General features: G+C 40.9%; 1 protein-coding gene across 3 annotated transcripts in view; it reads left to right on the top strand.

Annotated features, from left to right (window-relative positions):
• The window catches only part of nbeal1 (neurobeachin-like 1), a 275988-nt gene that overhangs the window by 173952 nt on the left and 84181 nt on the right, over positions 1-17855 (top strand). For 2 of the 3 annotated variants that reach the window (XM_073046591.1, XM_073046589.1), the window contains 7 exons: positions 2460-2562; positions 2725-2881; positions 6921-7079; positions 8658-8817; positions 10706-10794; positions 16232-16879; positions 17665-17840. In XM_073046591.1, coding sequence (XP_072902692.1) covers positions 2460-2562; positions 2725-2881; positions 6921-7079; positions 8658-8817; positions 10706-10794; positions 16232-16879; positions 17665-17840 — 1492 coding nt within the window. The remainder of the gene's footprint in view (positions 1-2459; positions 2563-2724; positions 2882-6920; positions 7080-8657; positions 8818-10705; positions 10795-16231; positions 16880-17664; positions 17841-17855) is intronic. The other variant, XM_073046590.1, reaches the window with a different exon arrangement.

Genomic DNA, 17855 nt, shown 5'->3' with positions numbered 1-17855 from the left:
GATTCAAAAGTGATCTCATACTATTCAAATGTAGAAAGATGCTTTGTAATCTTACAGATCCAATCTGCAATTTTAAAATGTTTTCACTAGAGGGAGAGTTTTGAGCAAGGGGATTTGTACAAGATAAGAGGCCAGTCATTTCATACTGAGGTGCAAAGAATCAGGTTTGTTATCACTGACTTAGGTCATGAATTGTGTTGCTTACTGGCAGCAGTACAGTGCAAGACATAAACATTACTAAAATTACAAAGCAAATAGTGCCAAAGATGAATAATAAGGTAGCATTTATGGATTCACAGCTGGCAAGAAGCTGCTGCTCTTAAAACATTGAGTACTGGTAGTGAGTCTGAGGTCAGATCATTAGAAATATTTAAGAAAAATAGAAGAGCAAAAAATTGAGCAATATGGGGAAGCTGGCATAGAAGAGTTGGGGCCAGGGGAGTTCAGTCACCAGTGGTGTGCCTCAGGGATCTGTTCTGGGACCCTTACTCTTCATGATTTTTATAAATGACCTGGATGAGGAAGTGGAGGGATGGGTTAGTAAGTTTGCTGATGACACAAAGGTTGGGGGTGTTGTGGATAGTGTGGAGGGCTGTCAGAGGTTACAGCGGGACATTGATAGGATGCAAAACTGGGCTGAGAAGTGGAAGATGGAGTTCAAACCAGATAAGTGTGAGGTGATTCATTTTGATAGGTCAGATATGATGGCAGAATATATTATTAATGGTAAGACTCTTGGCAGTGTGGAGGATCAGAGGGATCTTGGGGTCCGAGTCCATTGGACGCTCAAAGCTGCTGTGCAGGTTGACTCTGTGGTTAAGAAGGCGTACGGTGTATTGCCCCTCATCAATCGTGGAATTGAATTTAGGAGCTGAGAGATAATGTTGCAGTTATAGAGGACCTGGTCAGACCCCACTTGGAGTACTGTGCTCAGTTCTGGTCGCCTCACTACAGGAAGGATGTGGAAGCCATAGAAAGGGTGCAGAGGAGATTTACAAGGATGTTGCCTGGATTGGGGAGCATGCCTTATGAAAACAGGTTAAGTGAACTCAGCCTTTTCTCCTTGGAGCGACAGAGGATGAGAGGTGACCTGATAGAGGTGTACAAGATGATGAGAGGCATTGGTCATGTGGATAGGCAGAGTCTTTTTCCCAGGGCTGAAATGGTTGCCATAAGAGGACACAGGTTTAAGACACAGGAGATGTCAGGGGTAAGTTTTTTACTCAGAGTGGTGAGTGCGTGGAATGGACTGCCGGCAACGGTGGTGGAGGTGGATACGATAGGGTCTTTTAAGAGACTTTTGGATAGGTACATGGAGCTTAGAAAAATAGAGGCCTATGGGTAGGGCTAGTAATTTCTAAGCTATGGTCATGTTCGGCACAACTTTGTGGGCTGAAGGGCCTGTATTGTGCTATAGGTTTTCTATGTTTCTATGTATTGCGTGGAGAGATTTGCTTCAGGAACTTTGTTATCTCCTCCAACTTGTCCTACTTTCTGGTGTTCTTGTGTTTGAATAAGAATGGACTATATGTAGGTATTCACATGGTAGGCGTATTTACATAGTAGTACTTTATTAGGTATTCACGTATTGACTGAGTTGATATAACTATGGGCTCTGAATTATGATTTGGGAACCATTGTCAAAATTCTGATTAAAAACCAAACTGCAGATGTCTATGTACACCAAGTACAAAGTTATTTTGGAAAGTGTCTGGAGCACAATACTATCTGACTTGACCAAATGACTTGATCTGACTGAGATATGTTCTGGCTGGCACAGAAAATGCAAAATTTCACCCGGGCCTTCTGAAATTGGAATTAGATCACTTTTATTGAGGATGAAGGGTCATTTATCCCAGGTTGGTTGCACAGTGTCCCATGGAATCATTTCTCAGTCAACTTTATGAAAGAATTATCAGATTAGTTCCATCCCCTTTGTTAGTCCATTCATTAATTCTCTTTGCATTTTAGATCCAGCTCCTTTTGATAGTTCCCAGTGAAATTGCTTCCTCCACCCTCACAAGCTGTGATTTCTGAATCATGATTCACCAAGTGAAAACATTCTACTTCATCTTGCTGTGATATTTTTGACAGTTACCTCACCATTGGTGAAAAATAAATTCTGTAAAACTGAGGAATAACATAGGACCTGTCTTAGGGGTTTCTCCCTGTTTTACATCAATCGCTGTTTTAGCTGAGTCCTACATAACTCAAGTTAGTTTGAAGATGCATTCCTTAGACCAAGAAGTCCAGGAGTCACTTTTCCAAACCATTGATAAGGGTTACTCCTAACTTACTGAAGCTTGTGGCTAAATGACTGAGCAGTGTTATGCAAATAGGTATCCCTGGATGACCATTTCCATAAAGTGAATTGATTTTTGTGATCTGATTGTTGTAACAATCCTGTGGCATTATTGCATTAGTCTTGTCAGAAAAGTTATAATGTTGTTTTGTTTCAGGTCACATTCAGTATTTATCCACCATCATTAAGGACAACAGGAAACTGTTTAGGAAGAAATATGGGGTGCAGTTTTTACTTGATGCAATTCGTATGTGCTACAGGTATGTTGTGCTTCCTTTACAAATTTATTTGCAATTGTCATTTAGCAGACAGGTTAACTAACCTTTAAGTAGTTAAGCAGCTCCTATGTAGTATACAACAACTAAAACAATGCACTGTTATTTTATTCTTGTTATTCTATTCTTGATTTTACCTTTTTTCAGCAGCTCAAATCAAGATAGTGACTTGTCAGTAGATGACATGAAGACAATTAGAGCTTCCCTCTATGGGCTAATTAAGTACTTCATCAGCAAAGGGATCACACAGGAAGAGCTTCAGAACATCATGGGATACATTGCTGCAGTTAATGATGAGGAACAGGTGAAATAGAATTTTGAACTTTTTCATGTCTTCCCTCCGATTCATGTGTCATCTTTCATTTTCTCCAAGTTGTGGAAACAGCTGCATGGCTTTGTGGAACCCTTTCATGGAATCTATAAATAATAAAATCTTGCAACATTAAAGCGAGCCATTTGGTCCATAATGCATGTACAGGTATTTGCTGTTTGTTTCCCAATTATGGGATATGGATGTTGCTGGTAAAACCACTGAAGTGAGGCAATAAAAAAGCAACTACACCAATAACTCTGGAGGCAGCTGTCTCTCAACTGTTTATGCAGTGCTATTTTGTCAGTTCCTATTAAATCTGGTACCATCTCCCTTTGAGATGATACATTTCGGATACTCATAACACCAGATACATTAAGATTGAAGAGAATCCAGGCCAGGTTCACAAGACTAATTCCTGGGATATGAGGATATCCTAACTAAAACATGTATAAGTGTTAGATCTATATCTTTGGAGTTCAGAAGTATAAGGAGCAAACTTATGAAGATATTTAAAGAAGAGGTAGATATGTTTTTTGAAAGATGAGGAATGTGGATTCTGTCTTATCTGAGAACAGGAGCGGAAGTGTGGACAGCTCATCTGTGATTATATTGAATGGCAGGGCAGAATTACTGGGCTTGGTGACTTTCTGCTCGCTCTTTTCTTGTGTGTTTGTATGTTACATGCTGTCAAATACAGTTCTGTTTATCCCATCTCATGGTTTTTAATTACATATCTGTTGCGGTTACAAATATTTTTGCCAGTACTGGACTTTAAAGTTCTCTGTCCTTGTTTTCAAATCCTTCACAGTGTAATCTGTGCTGATTCTATAACCATAGTCTGTAACCTGAGAACCTATAACCTTATGTCACTGTGCTCCTTCCATTCTGACCTTTTGTATATATCTTGATTTCCTTAAGACCTTAAAGAATTATTTGCTTAAACCTCTCCAACACTACCTTTGTGTATTTTTTAAGATGTTCTATAAACTCATTGACCAGGGTTTAACTGCTCTTTTCTAATCTTCCTTACTATCACATTCCGTGAACTTGCGCCAGATGCAGTCAGAGTCACGGACTACTACAGCACTAAAACCAGCCTTTTGGCCCATCTGATCTATTTCAAGCTGTTATTTTGCTTAGTTTCATTGACCTGCACCTGGACCACAGCCCTTCATACCTTTCTCATCCATGTACGGTTGGCAGCTCATTCCACACTCATACCACCCTCCTTAAATATTTCACCTTTCACCCTTAACTCATGACCTCTAGTTTGAGTGTCACATGATTTCAGTGGATAAATCCTGCTTATATTTATCGTCTCTATACTCCTCATAATTTTGTATTCCTCTATCAAATCTCTCGTCATCCTTCTTCATTCTGGGGAATAACATCCTAACCTATTCAACCATTCCCTTATAACTCAGGTCCTTAAATCCCAGCAACTTCATTGTAAATTTTATCTGTACTCTTTCAATCTCATTGATATCATTGATACCCGTTTTTTACTATGCTTTTTAACAAATTATTTGTTGAATTAATAAGGTTTTTAGCAAACTAAAATTATAGTTCCTAACATTTTTAGCTCATATTTTCACAACATGTGGATTTATCTCCACCTGTTGGGCAAAGCAGTACAGCAGTTACATAATGGTTTATCACCATTTCATTTTTCATTGGCTTATGTTAGCACATGATGCAACTGCTGAGATGGTGTATCTTTTAATTGCTTGGGCACCCCGGTCAAAATTTCTGTTACTATGAATAATTAAGTGAGTAGAAGATGATCTGATCTCCAAAAGTCATAAAGTTAAAGATGAAATATTATTTTCAATATTTTAAGCAAGATTAGTGTATTATTTTTGTTTTGTACGATTTTGGAGTTAAAAAGGAAAGGAGCACCATGGCAAGGTTTGGGCACCCCAAGAAATTTGAGCTCTCAAATAATTTTAACAAGGTCTCAGACTTTAATTAGCTTGTTAGGGCTATGGCTTGTTCACAATCATTGTTAGGAAAGGCCAGGTGATGCAAATTTCATAGCTTTATAAATACCCTGACTCCTCAAACCTTGTCCTGATGATCAGCAGCCATGGGCTCCTCTAAGCAACTGCCTAGCACTCTGAAAATTAAAATAAATGATGCCCACAAAGTAGGAGAAGGCTATAAGAAGATAGCAAAGCGTTTTCAGGTAGCCATTTCCTCAGTTTGTAATGTAATTAAGAAATGGCAGTTAACAGGAACGGTGGAGGTCAAGTTGAGGTCTGGAAGACCAAGAAAACTTTCCGAGAGAACTGCTCGTAGGATTGCTAGAAAGGTAAATCAAAACCCCCATTTGACTGCAAAAGACCTTCAGGAAGATTTAGCAGACTCTGGAGTGGTGGGGCACTGTTCTGCTGTGCAGCAACACCCACACAAATATGACTTTCATGGAAGAGTCATCAGAAGAAAACCTTTTCTGCGTCCTCACCTCAAAATTCAGCGTCAGTAGTTTGCAAAGGAACATCTAAACAAGCCTGATGCATTTTGAAAACTAGTCCTGTGGACTGATGAAATTAAAATAGAACTTTTTGGCCTCAGTGAACAAAGGTATGTTTGGAGAAAAAAGGGTGCAGAATTTCATGAAAAGAACACCTCTCCAACTGTTAAACATGGGGGTAGATCGATCATGCTTTGGGCTTGTGTTGCAGCCAGTGGCACGGGGAACTTTTCACTGGTAGAGGGAAGAATGAATTCAATTAAATACCAGCAAATTCTGGAAGCAACAATCACATCGTCTGTAAAAAAAAAAAGAGCTGAAGATGAAAAGAGGATGGCTTCTACAACTGGATAATGATCCTAAACACACCTCAAAACAAACAATGGACTACCTCAAGAGGTGCAAGCTGAAGGTTTTGCCATGGCCCTCACAGTCCCCTGACCTAAACATCATTGAAAATCTGTGCATAGACCTCAAAAGAGCAGTGCATGCAAGATGGCCCAAGAATCTCACAGAACTAGAAGTCTTTTGCAAGGAAGAATGGGTGAAAATCCCCCAAACAAGAATTAAAAAAGTCTCTTAGCTGGCTACAGAAAGTGTTTACAAGCTGTGATACTTGCCAAAGGGGGCGTTGCTAAGTACTGACCATGCAGGGTGCCCAAACATTTGCTTCCGGCCCTTTACTTTTTTTGTTATTTTGGAACTGTAAAAGATGGAAATAAAAAAGTAGTCTTGCTTAAAATATTTAAAGAGAGTCATCTTTAACTTTATGCCTTTTGGAAATCAGGTAATCTTTTACTCGCTTAGCTATTCACAGTAACAGAAATTTTGATCAGGGTGCCCAAACCTTTGTGTGCCACTGTATGCCCTTAGTTTCTTGATTCTCCAACCATGGGAAAAAGACTGACAGCATTTATTTACCTCTAAGACCAGCTCTGTGTTCTGTTCTCTAAGGAATAAAGTCCTAGCCTGTGCCTCTCATTCAAGTCCTGGGTGCATCCTTGAATCTTTTCTGCACTCTTTCCACTTTAATAACATCTTTCATTTAACAGAGCAACCAAAACTGAGCACAGTATCCCAGGTACAGACACACCAACAGTAGCTCACCATGACCTCCCAACATGTGTACTCAGTGCCCTAACTGAAGGTCAGCATGCCCAAAGACACCTTCAGCACCCTTTCTTTCAGTGACTGTGCTTTCAGGGAACCATGTAATTGTACTCCAAGTCCCTCTGTGGTCACTACCCTGTTAAATGGCTGAGTGCATTTCTTCACTACAACAGCAACTACACATGAAAAGGAAGAAGTTACATAAATGCAAATATTTCTTTAAAGGGGAAAATACGCAACATAGAAATAAGTGTATAACAATTTTTTGCGATGCAGTATTCTTACTGGCCTGATTAACATGAAGGTGTCATGTACATTTTGTTCCTGAAATCCAGTGAAACAAATGATAAATTAATTGAAGTGACGGAATTGGATTACTAGCCAGCGCCTAATTCCTGATTCTTGTTTTAAACCCATTTTTTTTTTCTTTTTGTGTCCATCTTGCAGCTTACTGGGATCTTGGAAGTCTTGCTGAATCTTCTACAGACAAGTACTGCCCGGGACCAGCTGTACCTGCTGCTCTTTGAACCGGGCCATGCTGACATACTGTACGCACTACTGCTGAGCAACAAGTACTCTGACAAGCTGCGGGAGCTGGTTTTTAAGGTATCAAGGATGTCGCTTGGATGCAGAACTTGTTGCTGCACCATTCTGGTTTTTAAGCTTCATGTTGTCATATGAGTTTTTTTGTGGAAAAAGATGATAACATAAGTTATTGTGATGTTGATTTGTTTTATTTAAATTATTTTGCTTGTGATTCAGTAAGCATTTTAACCTGCTTTTATAAAGAACCCCCACTGTCTCCATTTTAATAGAAGTTCTCTATCCTGGGCACTTGGCAAGGCTTGCTTGTGGTGGAAAACATGGAGATTTGAAACAAATTACTTCCTGAGAGACTATTTTGCTAGAATGGAAAATGGACAATTTTAGAATGTGCTGAAGCAATGATTAAAGCATTTTGGTTAAGTGAGATATTAATTGGGATTAAAGCTCATGGAATTAAAGGCAAATTATTAATCTGATTAATGGATTAGTTGCATAGTAGAAGGGAGAAAGTGAGTACTATAGGTATTAGCCCCATTTGGAAAATGCTTTAGGTATTTCAAAAGCTTCTGTGCTGGAGCTTCAATAAATTAGTATAATTGGGAGTATCAAAATGGGTAATGATAAGCAGGGCCTCTCAGAAGGGAAAAAACATAGAGTATGCTACTGATGTACTTATCAATAAGTATATAGATATCTTATTGATAGAGTTAAGTTCAATGGATGCCCTGTTCAGGCAAAAGGTTATTAAAATCTAACTTTTATAACTGCTTCTGTAATGTTCTCGCTCGGGTGTAACAGAACGCCGAACTAAACATCGAGGTAAACCGTAGTCAATGAAAACAAGGTCGCAGCAAGATTAACCATTTACTGTTCACTCTTCACATTAACGTATGGTGAAAACTGTTGATAAAACAATACAAGATTGATACAGTATTTGTTCCCTTCTTGATATCACATTTACATTGTAAATACTTGTAAAAGTAAAACTACAACTACATTACATTAAAGTGCAGCATACAGTCAGAATCTATCTACGCCATTGACTGCTTTAAATACACTTCAACACAAACTATCCCGACTCTTTAACTAACGAAAACATAAACCTTATCAACCGTGGTTACTTTTAACGGAATCGGCGTTAACATTTTAATTCAACATATCGATTATCTCATGACTTACAGCATTGCTTTCACTATGTTTCTAATGCGTAGAGAGACAACTTTTGCGCTGGTCTCACGTGTGTGTGAGCCCCCTCCATTCCGTCTTTCTCAAACCGGTATTTTCCCACAAGACGCGGCGAAACAGGATGTGACGTCATCGCATGCCGCGATATATTACAGGCAACGAATTTACTTAAACAATCCTAACTTTAACTAAAAAATGCTAACAGACGAATTACTAAGCGAAAATATTATAAACTAAATAACTGCCATAAAGGCAGCACAGCTTCCCTCCCTTTGTCACTTTGATTAAAACAGGTAAATATATTTTTTGCCAAGAATTAATATGGCACATTCCTTTCCAGATGGAGATCCTTTGTCAGGTTGGAAGTTTTACACATTGCAAAGCTATAAATAAATAGCATAAATATTTTGGGATGAACATTGAACTAATACTTATATTTTCCATTCCTCATAGATATTTGAGAAGATGCTAAAGTGTGATAAGGTCTATGAACGGAACAAACAACGCATCAGACTGAAGGACGTTGGCTATTCAGGTCTCATCATGCTACTGAGTGATGTCACTATTACGATGTCTCTGGTCAAGAATCTCTTGCATCAAGTACTACAAACAGGTAAATCTGTTTCTGTGGACCAAAACCTGCTGAAAATACATGGATAGGGTAATTGATTGTCAGTGTGACACAGCTAGGTACAGATTTAATGTGATATTTTATGGATTGAGAAACTGAACAAACCATTGATTGTCAATAAAGTATCCACTATAAAATTTCTGCTTCTAGAAAGAATTGCCAAGCATGTAATAGACAGATAATCATGCAACATCTGGAAAAGGCAGGCAATTTAGTTTTCTTACTCTCAAAAAGTAGTTTGAGGGATACCTATTTTCATACTTAGCACTACCAATAAATCATAGTCAATTGGATGATGATTTTATGCCTGGTGTAGATGGTCTTTCCCTTGAAGCTGTTCAAATTCTCTGATGAAGCTGTTGGTTACTGCACTGATCTTTGCATCCCATGTATGAGGTTCCTTTTTTTTCTAAAGGTCAGCAAGGACTGGTAGGTAGAAAGCCCTGTTTCTGAGCTGTCTGTCTCTGACTCTATGATAAAAGAAGTTGTAAATTTGTTGAGTATTTTCCCATTTAGCATCTACAACTCCCTAGTCAGCTGGATGCTGTGTATTTGCTTTTAACTGTTAGTAAGCATAGATATGAATTAATAGTGCCTCCAATTCCCTTGTTCTTCAGTGCTTCCTATGTTACTGACCACTGTGTTTATTTCCTTTAGCACAATCTACCGTAGATTCTGGATTATAAGCCGCTACTTTTTTCCCACATTTTGAACAGCTTTGAACTCTGCGGCCTTTAATCCAGAGCGGCTAATACATGGTTTTTTTTCATGCCGCCTCGTAAACATTTTGCCTCGTAACAGTAGACCAATAAAATTGATGAGTAGTTCACAGAGGTCCAATGAAATTGTACGATAAATCAAGCGCACTTTCACAATTAAATTATTGTAAATCAGTCATTTGTACTCACCCTCATCAACATGGAAAATACTCGAAGAAAAGCAAGACCCGAGCGCGTCAGACCCGAGCGCATCAGACCCGATTAGACCCGATCGCGTTACGCAAGCGCGTCAGACCCGAGCGCATCAGACCCGATTAGACCCGATCGCGTTACGCAAGCGCGTCAGACCCGATTAGACCCGATCGCGTTACGCAAGCGCGTCAGACCCGAGCGAAAACGCTGCTTTTAAGTTAAAGGCGATCAATAACTTTTCCTGGTAGGCTGCAGTATATATATTTTTACCAGTCGCTAGGAGATATTGGAATGTTGTTCGTGCTGTTCAGTAAAAAAGTATATGCAACGTAATTTGTGTTACCGATACGTATGTATATTTAAAAGTAGCGGTGCGGCCTAAAATCCGGTGCGGCCTTTACAATTAAAAAATTGATTTTATTTCTAAAATTAGAGCCAGCGGCTTTTAATCAGGTGCGCTCTGTAGTCCGGAATCTACGGTAATTTATATTCTTTATCTTTTCATTTGACCATAATAAGACCACAAGAATTAGGAGCAGAATTAGGCCATTTGGACCATTGAATCTGCTCTGCCATTCAATCATGGCAGATCTTTTTTTCCCTTTTTCAGCCCCTATCCGCGGCCTTCTCCTTGTAATCTTTGCTGCTGTGTCCAATCAGGAACGTATCAAGCTCTGCGTTAAATACACCCAATGACCTGACCTCCACAGCTGCCTGTGGTAACAAATTTACTACAAATTTGGTTATACAAATTTTGATCATGAGGCTGGGCATAATTTCTTCTACCTATGTAAGTCAGAAAACAAGTGACAAAAACTGATCAGATCATCCTCAAGGCATTTTCATGTTTTTTTGACCTTCCAAGAAACACTTGCTCCTCTGTAGCTAAATACACATCCGTAATTGTGACAAGCTTCAAAGCAATACAATAGTGTGCTCTCTTCTTCCATCTTTTTCAGATTCTGTGGTGAATTATAAAGACTTGATGGCTGTGGTGCATCTAGTGCATAAAGCAGGAATTAATGTGCGACTTGCTGTTTGCAGAAAGGTCAGTCCTCCTGCTTATTTTGTGAATGAGATTTCTTTGGAACTTAATTTAAAAAAAAATAACTGCTTCTGTCACCAAATAGAGAAAAAGCCCACATTACCTTTTATCTATGAAGAATATCTTGGCAGTAGAAGAATGAAGCAAAGTGAGGGACCGAGCACTTAGTTAAAATAGTCGACTATATATTCATTTTCATAGATGCTACCATACCTGCTGAGCTCCTTCAGCATTTTGTGTGGGTGTCCCTTTCGATTTCCAGCTTGTGCAGAATTTCTCATGACTATGATTTTTTAATGACATTTTTGTCTCCACTGTTGGCAGCTATCCCTTGCTTTTGCTTTGATGGGAGTATTTGTTCTAATTTGCTATTTGCCTTGGAAATGTGTGACAATTGTGCCTGTGTGTTTTGTGAGAGAAAGCTGTTGCTGCACAGTGTTAGGTGAATTTTACAGGTGAAAACTTTGAAGGACAGAATGAGGTACTAAAGGGATTCTTTTATTTATTTATTGATGCAGAAATTGCAAAATTCTACAGTAAGCTAAACATCTTGTGCCCAAAGGCATCAATTATGATTTGATCTATCCATACTATCCTTTGGCCTTAACAGTCACATACTTACAGATATTGATTGCACCATTTCAACAGTAAATCCAACTGTCTTCCTCAGGCACAAGTTAGTTAAGTGACAAGTCCTCTTCGAGACACCTTCTTATATGCCTTCTCAAGTGAGCAGAGGGCATGGATGGGACTTAATACTCAACCTTGATTGGCTGGATCTGAATTGCTTATTCCTGATTTGTTACTTTAAATTGGCTTTATTCTGATTGGTTGACTTTTTATAGGCCAAATGCTCTTTCAGAATGTGTAGTCCCAGACTAGAGCTATCTCTACACTCTTAGAACCTGCATTTAGGTCCCCCACATGCTCCACCTCTAGTGATTTCCCCAATCTTTCTCTTGCAGGCATTCTTTTCCTTGCCAAGGATGTTGGCCTCATCAAACCTTGGTCTGCATGAGCATGATAAGCAGTGTTCAGTGATTGCACTTCATTCTGTTCTCAGGTTTTTTAAGACACTCTTATGTTCTGTACTCCTGGTCTTCAGTGACCTTCCAGACTCACCAATATATACTTTTTGGCATGGTGATGGAGGTATGGAGTGTAGAATTTCCCGACACAGTTCTTTAGGTCTTCTAGGTAGTACTTTGCTTTGCCTTTTTACTTATTGTGTCCTCACTTTTTGCTATTAACTGAACACCATATTTTTGGCAAATTCATCTAAGCTTTTCAGCTAATATGCCACCATCCAGTGCAAGGTTTATAACTCACATTATAGCTCAAGCCTTCCAGGCCTAGTGACATCCTTGTGAATCTTTTCTGAACACTTTTCAGCTTAACCAATCCTTCCTATAGTTAGGTGACCAGAACTGTACATAATGCTCCCAAGTACAAACTTACCAAAGCCCTGCACAGCTGTAACATAATCTCCCAGCTTTTCTACTCAATGCCCTGACTGATGAAGGTGAGGTACAAGTCTCCTTCATCACAATGTCTACCTGTTCCACAATTAAGGGAGCTATGTACTGGTACTCCTTGGGCTCTCTTTTCTACACCATTCTGAAGGGCTCTGACATTTACAATGCAGGTCTTGCCCTGGTTTAATTTCCCAAAATACAACACTTTGGACTTGTCTGAGATCAATTCCATTTACCATTCTTCTACCCACTTTCCCTGTTGTAATTTTAGACAGCTTGAATAGACAGTCGATGATTTAAGTTGAAAGTGAATGGGGAAGATGCCAGAATGAAAACATGAGGGGAGGGGAAGGAGGACTAGATGGAATGTGATAAATGAAGCCAGGTGGATAGGAAAAGTAAAGGGCTGGGGAAGAAGGAATCTGATAAGAGAGCCAAGTGGACCATGGGAGAAAGGAGAGAAGGTGGGGCACTAAGGGGAGGTGATAGGCAGACAAGGAGAAGAGATAAGAGGCCAGAGTGGGGAATAGAAGAAGAGGCACGGGGAAGGAAAACATTACCGGAAGGAAAAATCTATGTTCATGCTGTTAGGTTGGAGGCTACCTAGATGGAATATGAGGTGTTGCTCCTCCACCCTGAGAATGGCCTTCTCATGATGAAAGAGGAGGCTGTGGACTGACATGTCAGAATGGAAATAGGGATAGGAATTAAAATGGCCAAAGTGAAATTCTGCTTTTGGCAGTTGGACAAAGCAGTCCCCCAACTTACGTCAGGTCTCACCATCGTAGAGGAGGCCGCATTGAAAGCACCAGGTACAATGACCCCAACAAATTCGCAGGTGAAGTGTTGCCTCACCTGAAAGGTCTGTTTGGGGCCCTGAATGGAGGTAAGGGAAGAGGTGAGTGGACAGGTGTATCATTTCTGTCACTTGCAGGGATGTTAGTGGGGAGGGACAAGTGGACAAGGGAATCATGGAGCACTCCCTGGGGAAAGTAGAGAGTTGGGGGGGGGGGGGGAGTAAAGATGCATTTGGTGGTAGGATCAGGTTGAAGATGGCAGAGGTTGAGAAAAATGATGTGTTTGATGCAGAGTCTCATGTAGTGATAGGTGAGGACAAGAGGAACTCTATCCCTATTAAGGTGGTGGGAAGATGGGGTGAGCATGGATGTCTGGGAAATGGAGGAATTGTGAGTGAAGACAGTATTATAATGTTCACAACTACAGATGCACTGGGCTGTCCTCACCACTCTCTGCAGAGTCCTGTGATTAAGGGAGGTACAGTTCCCAAACCAGGCAGTGATGCAGCCAGTCAGGATGCTCTCAATGGTGCCCTTGTAGATAGTTCTTAGGATTTGGGGGCCCATACCAAACTGCCTCAATTGTCTGAGGTGAAAGAGGTGCTGATGTGCCTTTTTCATCACACAGCTGGTGAGTATAGACCTTGTGAGGTCTGCAGTGATGTGGATGCCAAGGAACTTGAAGCTGTTTACCCTCTCAACCCCAGATCCATTGTTGTCAATAGGGGTTAGCCCATCTCCATTCCTCCTGTAATCCACAACCTGCTCCTTTGTTTTTGTGACATTGAGGGAGAGGTTGTTTTCTTGACAGCACTATGTCAAAGAGATGACTTCTTTCCTGTAGGCCACCTCATTATTGTTTGAGATAAGGTCAATCAATGGAGTGTCATTGGCAAATTTAATTAGCAGATTAGAGCTGCGGGTGGTGACACAGTCATGGGTATACAGGGAGTAAAGGAGGGGACTTAGTACACAGCCCTGAGTGGTTCCTGTATTGAGAGTCAGAGGGGTGGAGGTGAGGGAGAGCATTCTTACCACCTGCCGGCAATCTGACAGGAAGTCTAGGATCCAGCTGCACAAGGCAGGGTCAAGGCCAAGTTCTCTGAGCTTCTTGTCGAGCATGGATGGAAATATGGTGTTGAACTGTAGTCCAAGAACAGCATTCTCACATAAGCATGAATCAGGACATTTACAAAGACAGGTGTATAAAAAGGGCTTGTAGGATCATTGGAGACCTGAGTCACCCCAACCACCATCTATTCTAGCTGCTACCATCTGGAAAACAGTACTGCTGTATAAAAGCCAGGACCAATAGGCCCCGGGACAGCTTCTTCCACCAGGCCATCAGACTGATTAACTTACGCTGATTTGAGCGTATTCTATGTTACGTTAACACAAAATATTCTGCAGATGCTGGGGTCAAATTATTGACTGTTCTATTTATTATAAATTATTATGATTGCACATTGCACATTTAGACAGGAACGTAACATAAAGATTTTTACTCCTCATGTATGTGAAGGATGTAAGAGGTAAAGTCAATTCAATTCAATGGTGGAGGAAGGGAAGCCTTGTTCTTTGAAGAAGGATGATACCTCTGATGTCCTGGAAAGGAAAGACTCATCCTGGGAAAGACTCATCCTGGGAACATGCGTGGAACTGAGAAAAGGGAATAGTATTTCTACAGGAGACAGGGTGGGAAGAGGTATTGTCAAGATTGCTGTGGGAAATGGTGAGTTTATAAAAGATGTCGGTACAGTTTGTCTCCAGAGAGATGAGGAAAGGGGAGAGAGGTGTCAGAAATGGACCGAGTGAATTTAAGGGCAGGGTGGAAATTGGAGGCAAAGTTGATGAAATTGACGAGTTTAGCAAGGGTTCATGAAGCAGCATCAATTCAGTCATCAGTGTAGTGCAGGATGATTTGGGGAGCATTACCAAGGAAGACTTGGAACATGGACTCTTTCATATAGCCAGTGAAAAGACAGGCATAGCTGGGACCCATATAGGTGCCCATGGCTACCCCTTAAGTTTGGAGAAAGTGGGAGGAGCCAAAGGAAAAATTGTTCTGCCAGTCAGAAGAGGGGAGTGGTGGAGGGGAACCGATTGGGTCTTTTGTTGCAAAAGAAGCAGAGAGCTTTAAGGCTGCCTTGAAGGGAGATGCAAGTCTATAGGAACTGGACATCCATGGTGAAAATGAAGTGGCTAGGGAATTAAAAATTGTTGAGGAGATGGAGAGCATGTGAAGTGTCGAGGATGTACATGGGTGGGAAGGGACTGAACCAAGGGGGATAGAACGTAGTCGAGGTATGTGGACATGATTTCAGTGGGGCAGGAGCAGGGAGAGACAGTGGGCCAACCCAGACAGTCAGGTTTGTGGATCTTGGGTTTGAGGTAGAAACGAGCAGTGCAGAGTAAAGGAACCGTGAGTTTGCTGGCGGTGGATTGGAACTCTCTGGGAGTTGATGAGGTAAGATGGTGTCGGAGACAATTTTCTGATAGTCTGGAGTGGTGACGTTTTCAAGGGGTAAGTAAGAGGAGGTGTCGGTGAGTTGCCACCTGGCCTCAGCAAGGTAGAGGTCAATCCGTCATACTATAACAGCACTCCCTTTGTCCAAGGGTTTGATGATAAGTTTTGGATTGGTGTGGAGAATGCAGACGGCAGTGCATTCAGAGGGGAAGAAGTTTTCTTTGCTGTGACAATACCATCAATTTTGATGTTATCTGCAAACCTGGTAATCATGCCAACTATGTTTTCAATCAAATCATTAACGTAGATTCAAAAAAATCGAGACATGATTTTCCATGCACGGTATCATGCTGTCTTTCCCTAGTTGGGTCTTGCCTTTCCAAATGTAGATGGATGTTGTTCCTCAGAATCCCTTCCAGTAATTTTTTAAACCACTGATGTTAGGTTCATTGGCCTGTAGCTCTCTGGCTTGTTTCCTGCAGCCCTTCTTAAATCAAGGCATAACGTTACCCATCCTTTGGACTTTACAGTACCTCACTTGTACCTAGGTATCCATGTCAAGGTCCCAGCAGTTTCTTCCCTTCGTTCCCACAGTGTCCAAGAATCAAGAGTAAACAATTTCTCAGAAGCCTCTGAAAATGATTACGTATTGATCTTGACGTTGTTACTAATAAAAGTCTTTTCTTCCCTAATTGCTCCAGATTTATCGTCATTTGCAGACTCAGCAGGATGCAGCCCAGCAGATAGCAAAGCAATCCATTTGGCAAGAAACCTTAGTGAAGTTATTTTTGAAGGAGAATTCTGAGAACAAGGATATTGCAGGCGTGGAATGCTTGAACATCAACAATTTGGACTTTGGTAAATCAACTGATCCAAGGCTTGAGATGAGGCCTGGAGTAGAGCGGTCGAAGAGCACTAATGAAGAATCACATACTCAGGATTATAAGCTGTCAGATGGTGAAACAGTGGATAATGCCTCCTTGACTAAGTTTTATGATAATCAAAGCTTTGATGGATTATTTGAAAGATTTACTGACTCAAGTCAAGCATCTGAGATGTTTTTAGATGATGGGGCCTCAACTGATAGTACTTTCACAGAAGAAAATCAAGACGGTTCTGGGAACTGGCTTCCAAAGGGGCGAGGTCTAACGTTGGACTTGTCAAGCACTATCTCCTTTGAAATGGGTGACTCTGAAAACCAAACACCAGGTAGCATTGCCAGCACCCCATCACCACTAGAAATACCCAAGCACTTATCTGGTGCACAGTTTGATAAGGAATCTAGTAACACAGATGAGTCAAGTAACGTGGACGATGCTTCGGTCTACGAAGTCTTTGGAAGTGTAGAGGTAATTTGTTAAAGATTCCTTTATCATTTCCGAAACAATTCTTTAAAAATTCAGACATTGAATGAGGAATGCAGTGCCTGTGCTTTTAGAGTGTTAAATCACTTGATTGGGATCCTTGAGCTCTGTTTCATTTGATTTGTTTATTTGAGAAATTCTCTTCAGGAGAGTTGTACTGAACTTGATCACCTGGTAAAAGACCTTTCTGATTTTGATGTTTGACCCAATTATAGTTGCCTAACATCTGCCCAGTTACCCCACCTATAGTTCTCTAAAGATTCTTTTTGAATGACAGCTGCTGGAGGGTGATGACCAAGGGTGTTGATGCAGAATTTCAATGTTGACAGCTTATCACCTTCCAGCAATGGTCTCCACCCTCACCCTTTCCTGTCGCTCTCCTGGTGCGATCTTCCTTTTTATTTAGTCTGCCTCTGTATGTTGTGCCTTCCTACTCCAGCCTCCATCTCTTCTACCTGGTCTGATCTGCACATAATCCTTGAACTCACATTCCCCTCTAAGTCAACCAGTCACCGTGGCCTCTGCCTCACCACTCTCCCTTTCCTCTTTATACTGCTATTTGCTATCTCCACTCTCAGCACTAATGCAGGGTTTTGACCCAAACATTACCAGTTCCTCACCACCACACCCCCACTCCCACCAAAGATACTGCTCAACCTGCTGAGTTCCTCCGGTAAATTATTTGTTGTTCCAAATACCTGAAACTGAAGTCTCTTTTGTCTCCATTAACATTGTGGATTGCACTTACAAAGCTAAACACTTTCTCTTAGAAGTGTGGTGAAGAACTGAGTCGGATTCTGACAGACATTCTCATTTGTATCATGTGGCGTGGCCTGGAAGGGTCAGATGACGCTGCCTGGATCGAACGAGGACAAGTTTTCTCAGCACTGACGAAGATCGGAACTGCAAATGAGCTCCTTTGTCCCTCTGATGAAATTAAACTCAAGTTAGTAGAAAACAG

The sequence above is a fragment of the Hemitrygon akajei genome, chromosome 5, assembly GCF_048418815.1.
Source record: "Hemitrygon akajei chromosome 5, sHemAka1.3, whole genome shotgun sequence".
Taxonomy (NCBI): domain Eukaryota; kingdom Metazoa; phylum Chordata; class Chondrichthyes; order Myliobatiformes; family Dasyatidae; genus Hemitrygon; species Hemitrygon akajei.
This window is presented reverse-complemented; position numbering and strand designations above follow the sequence as displayed.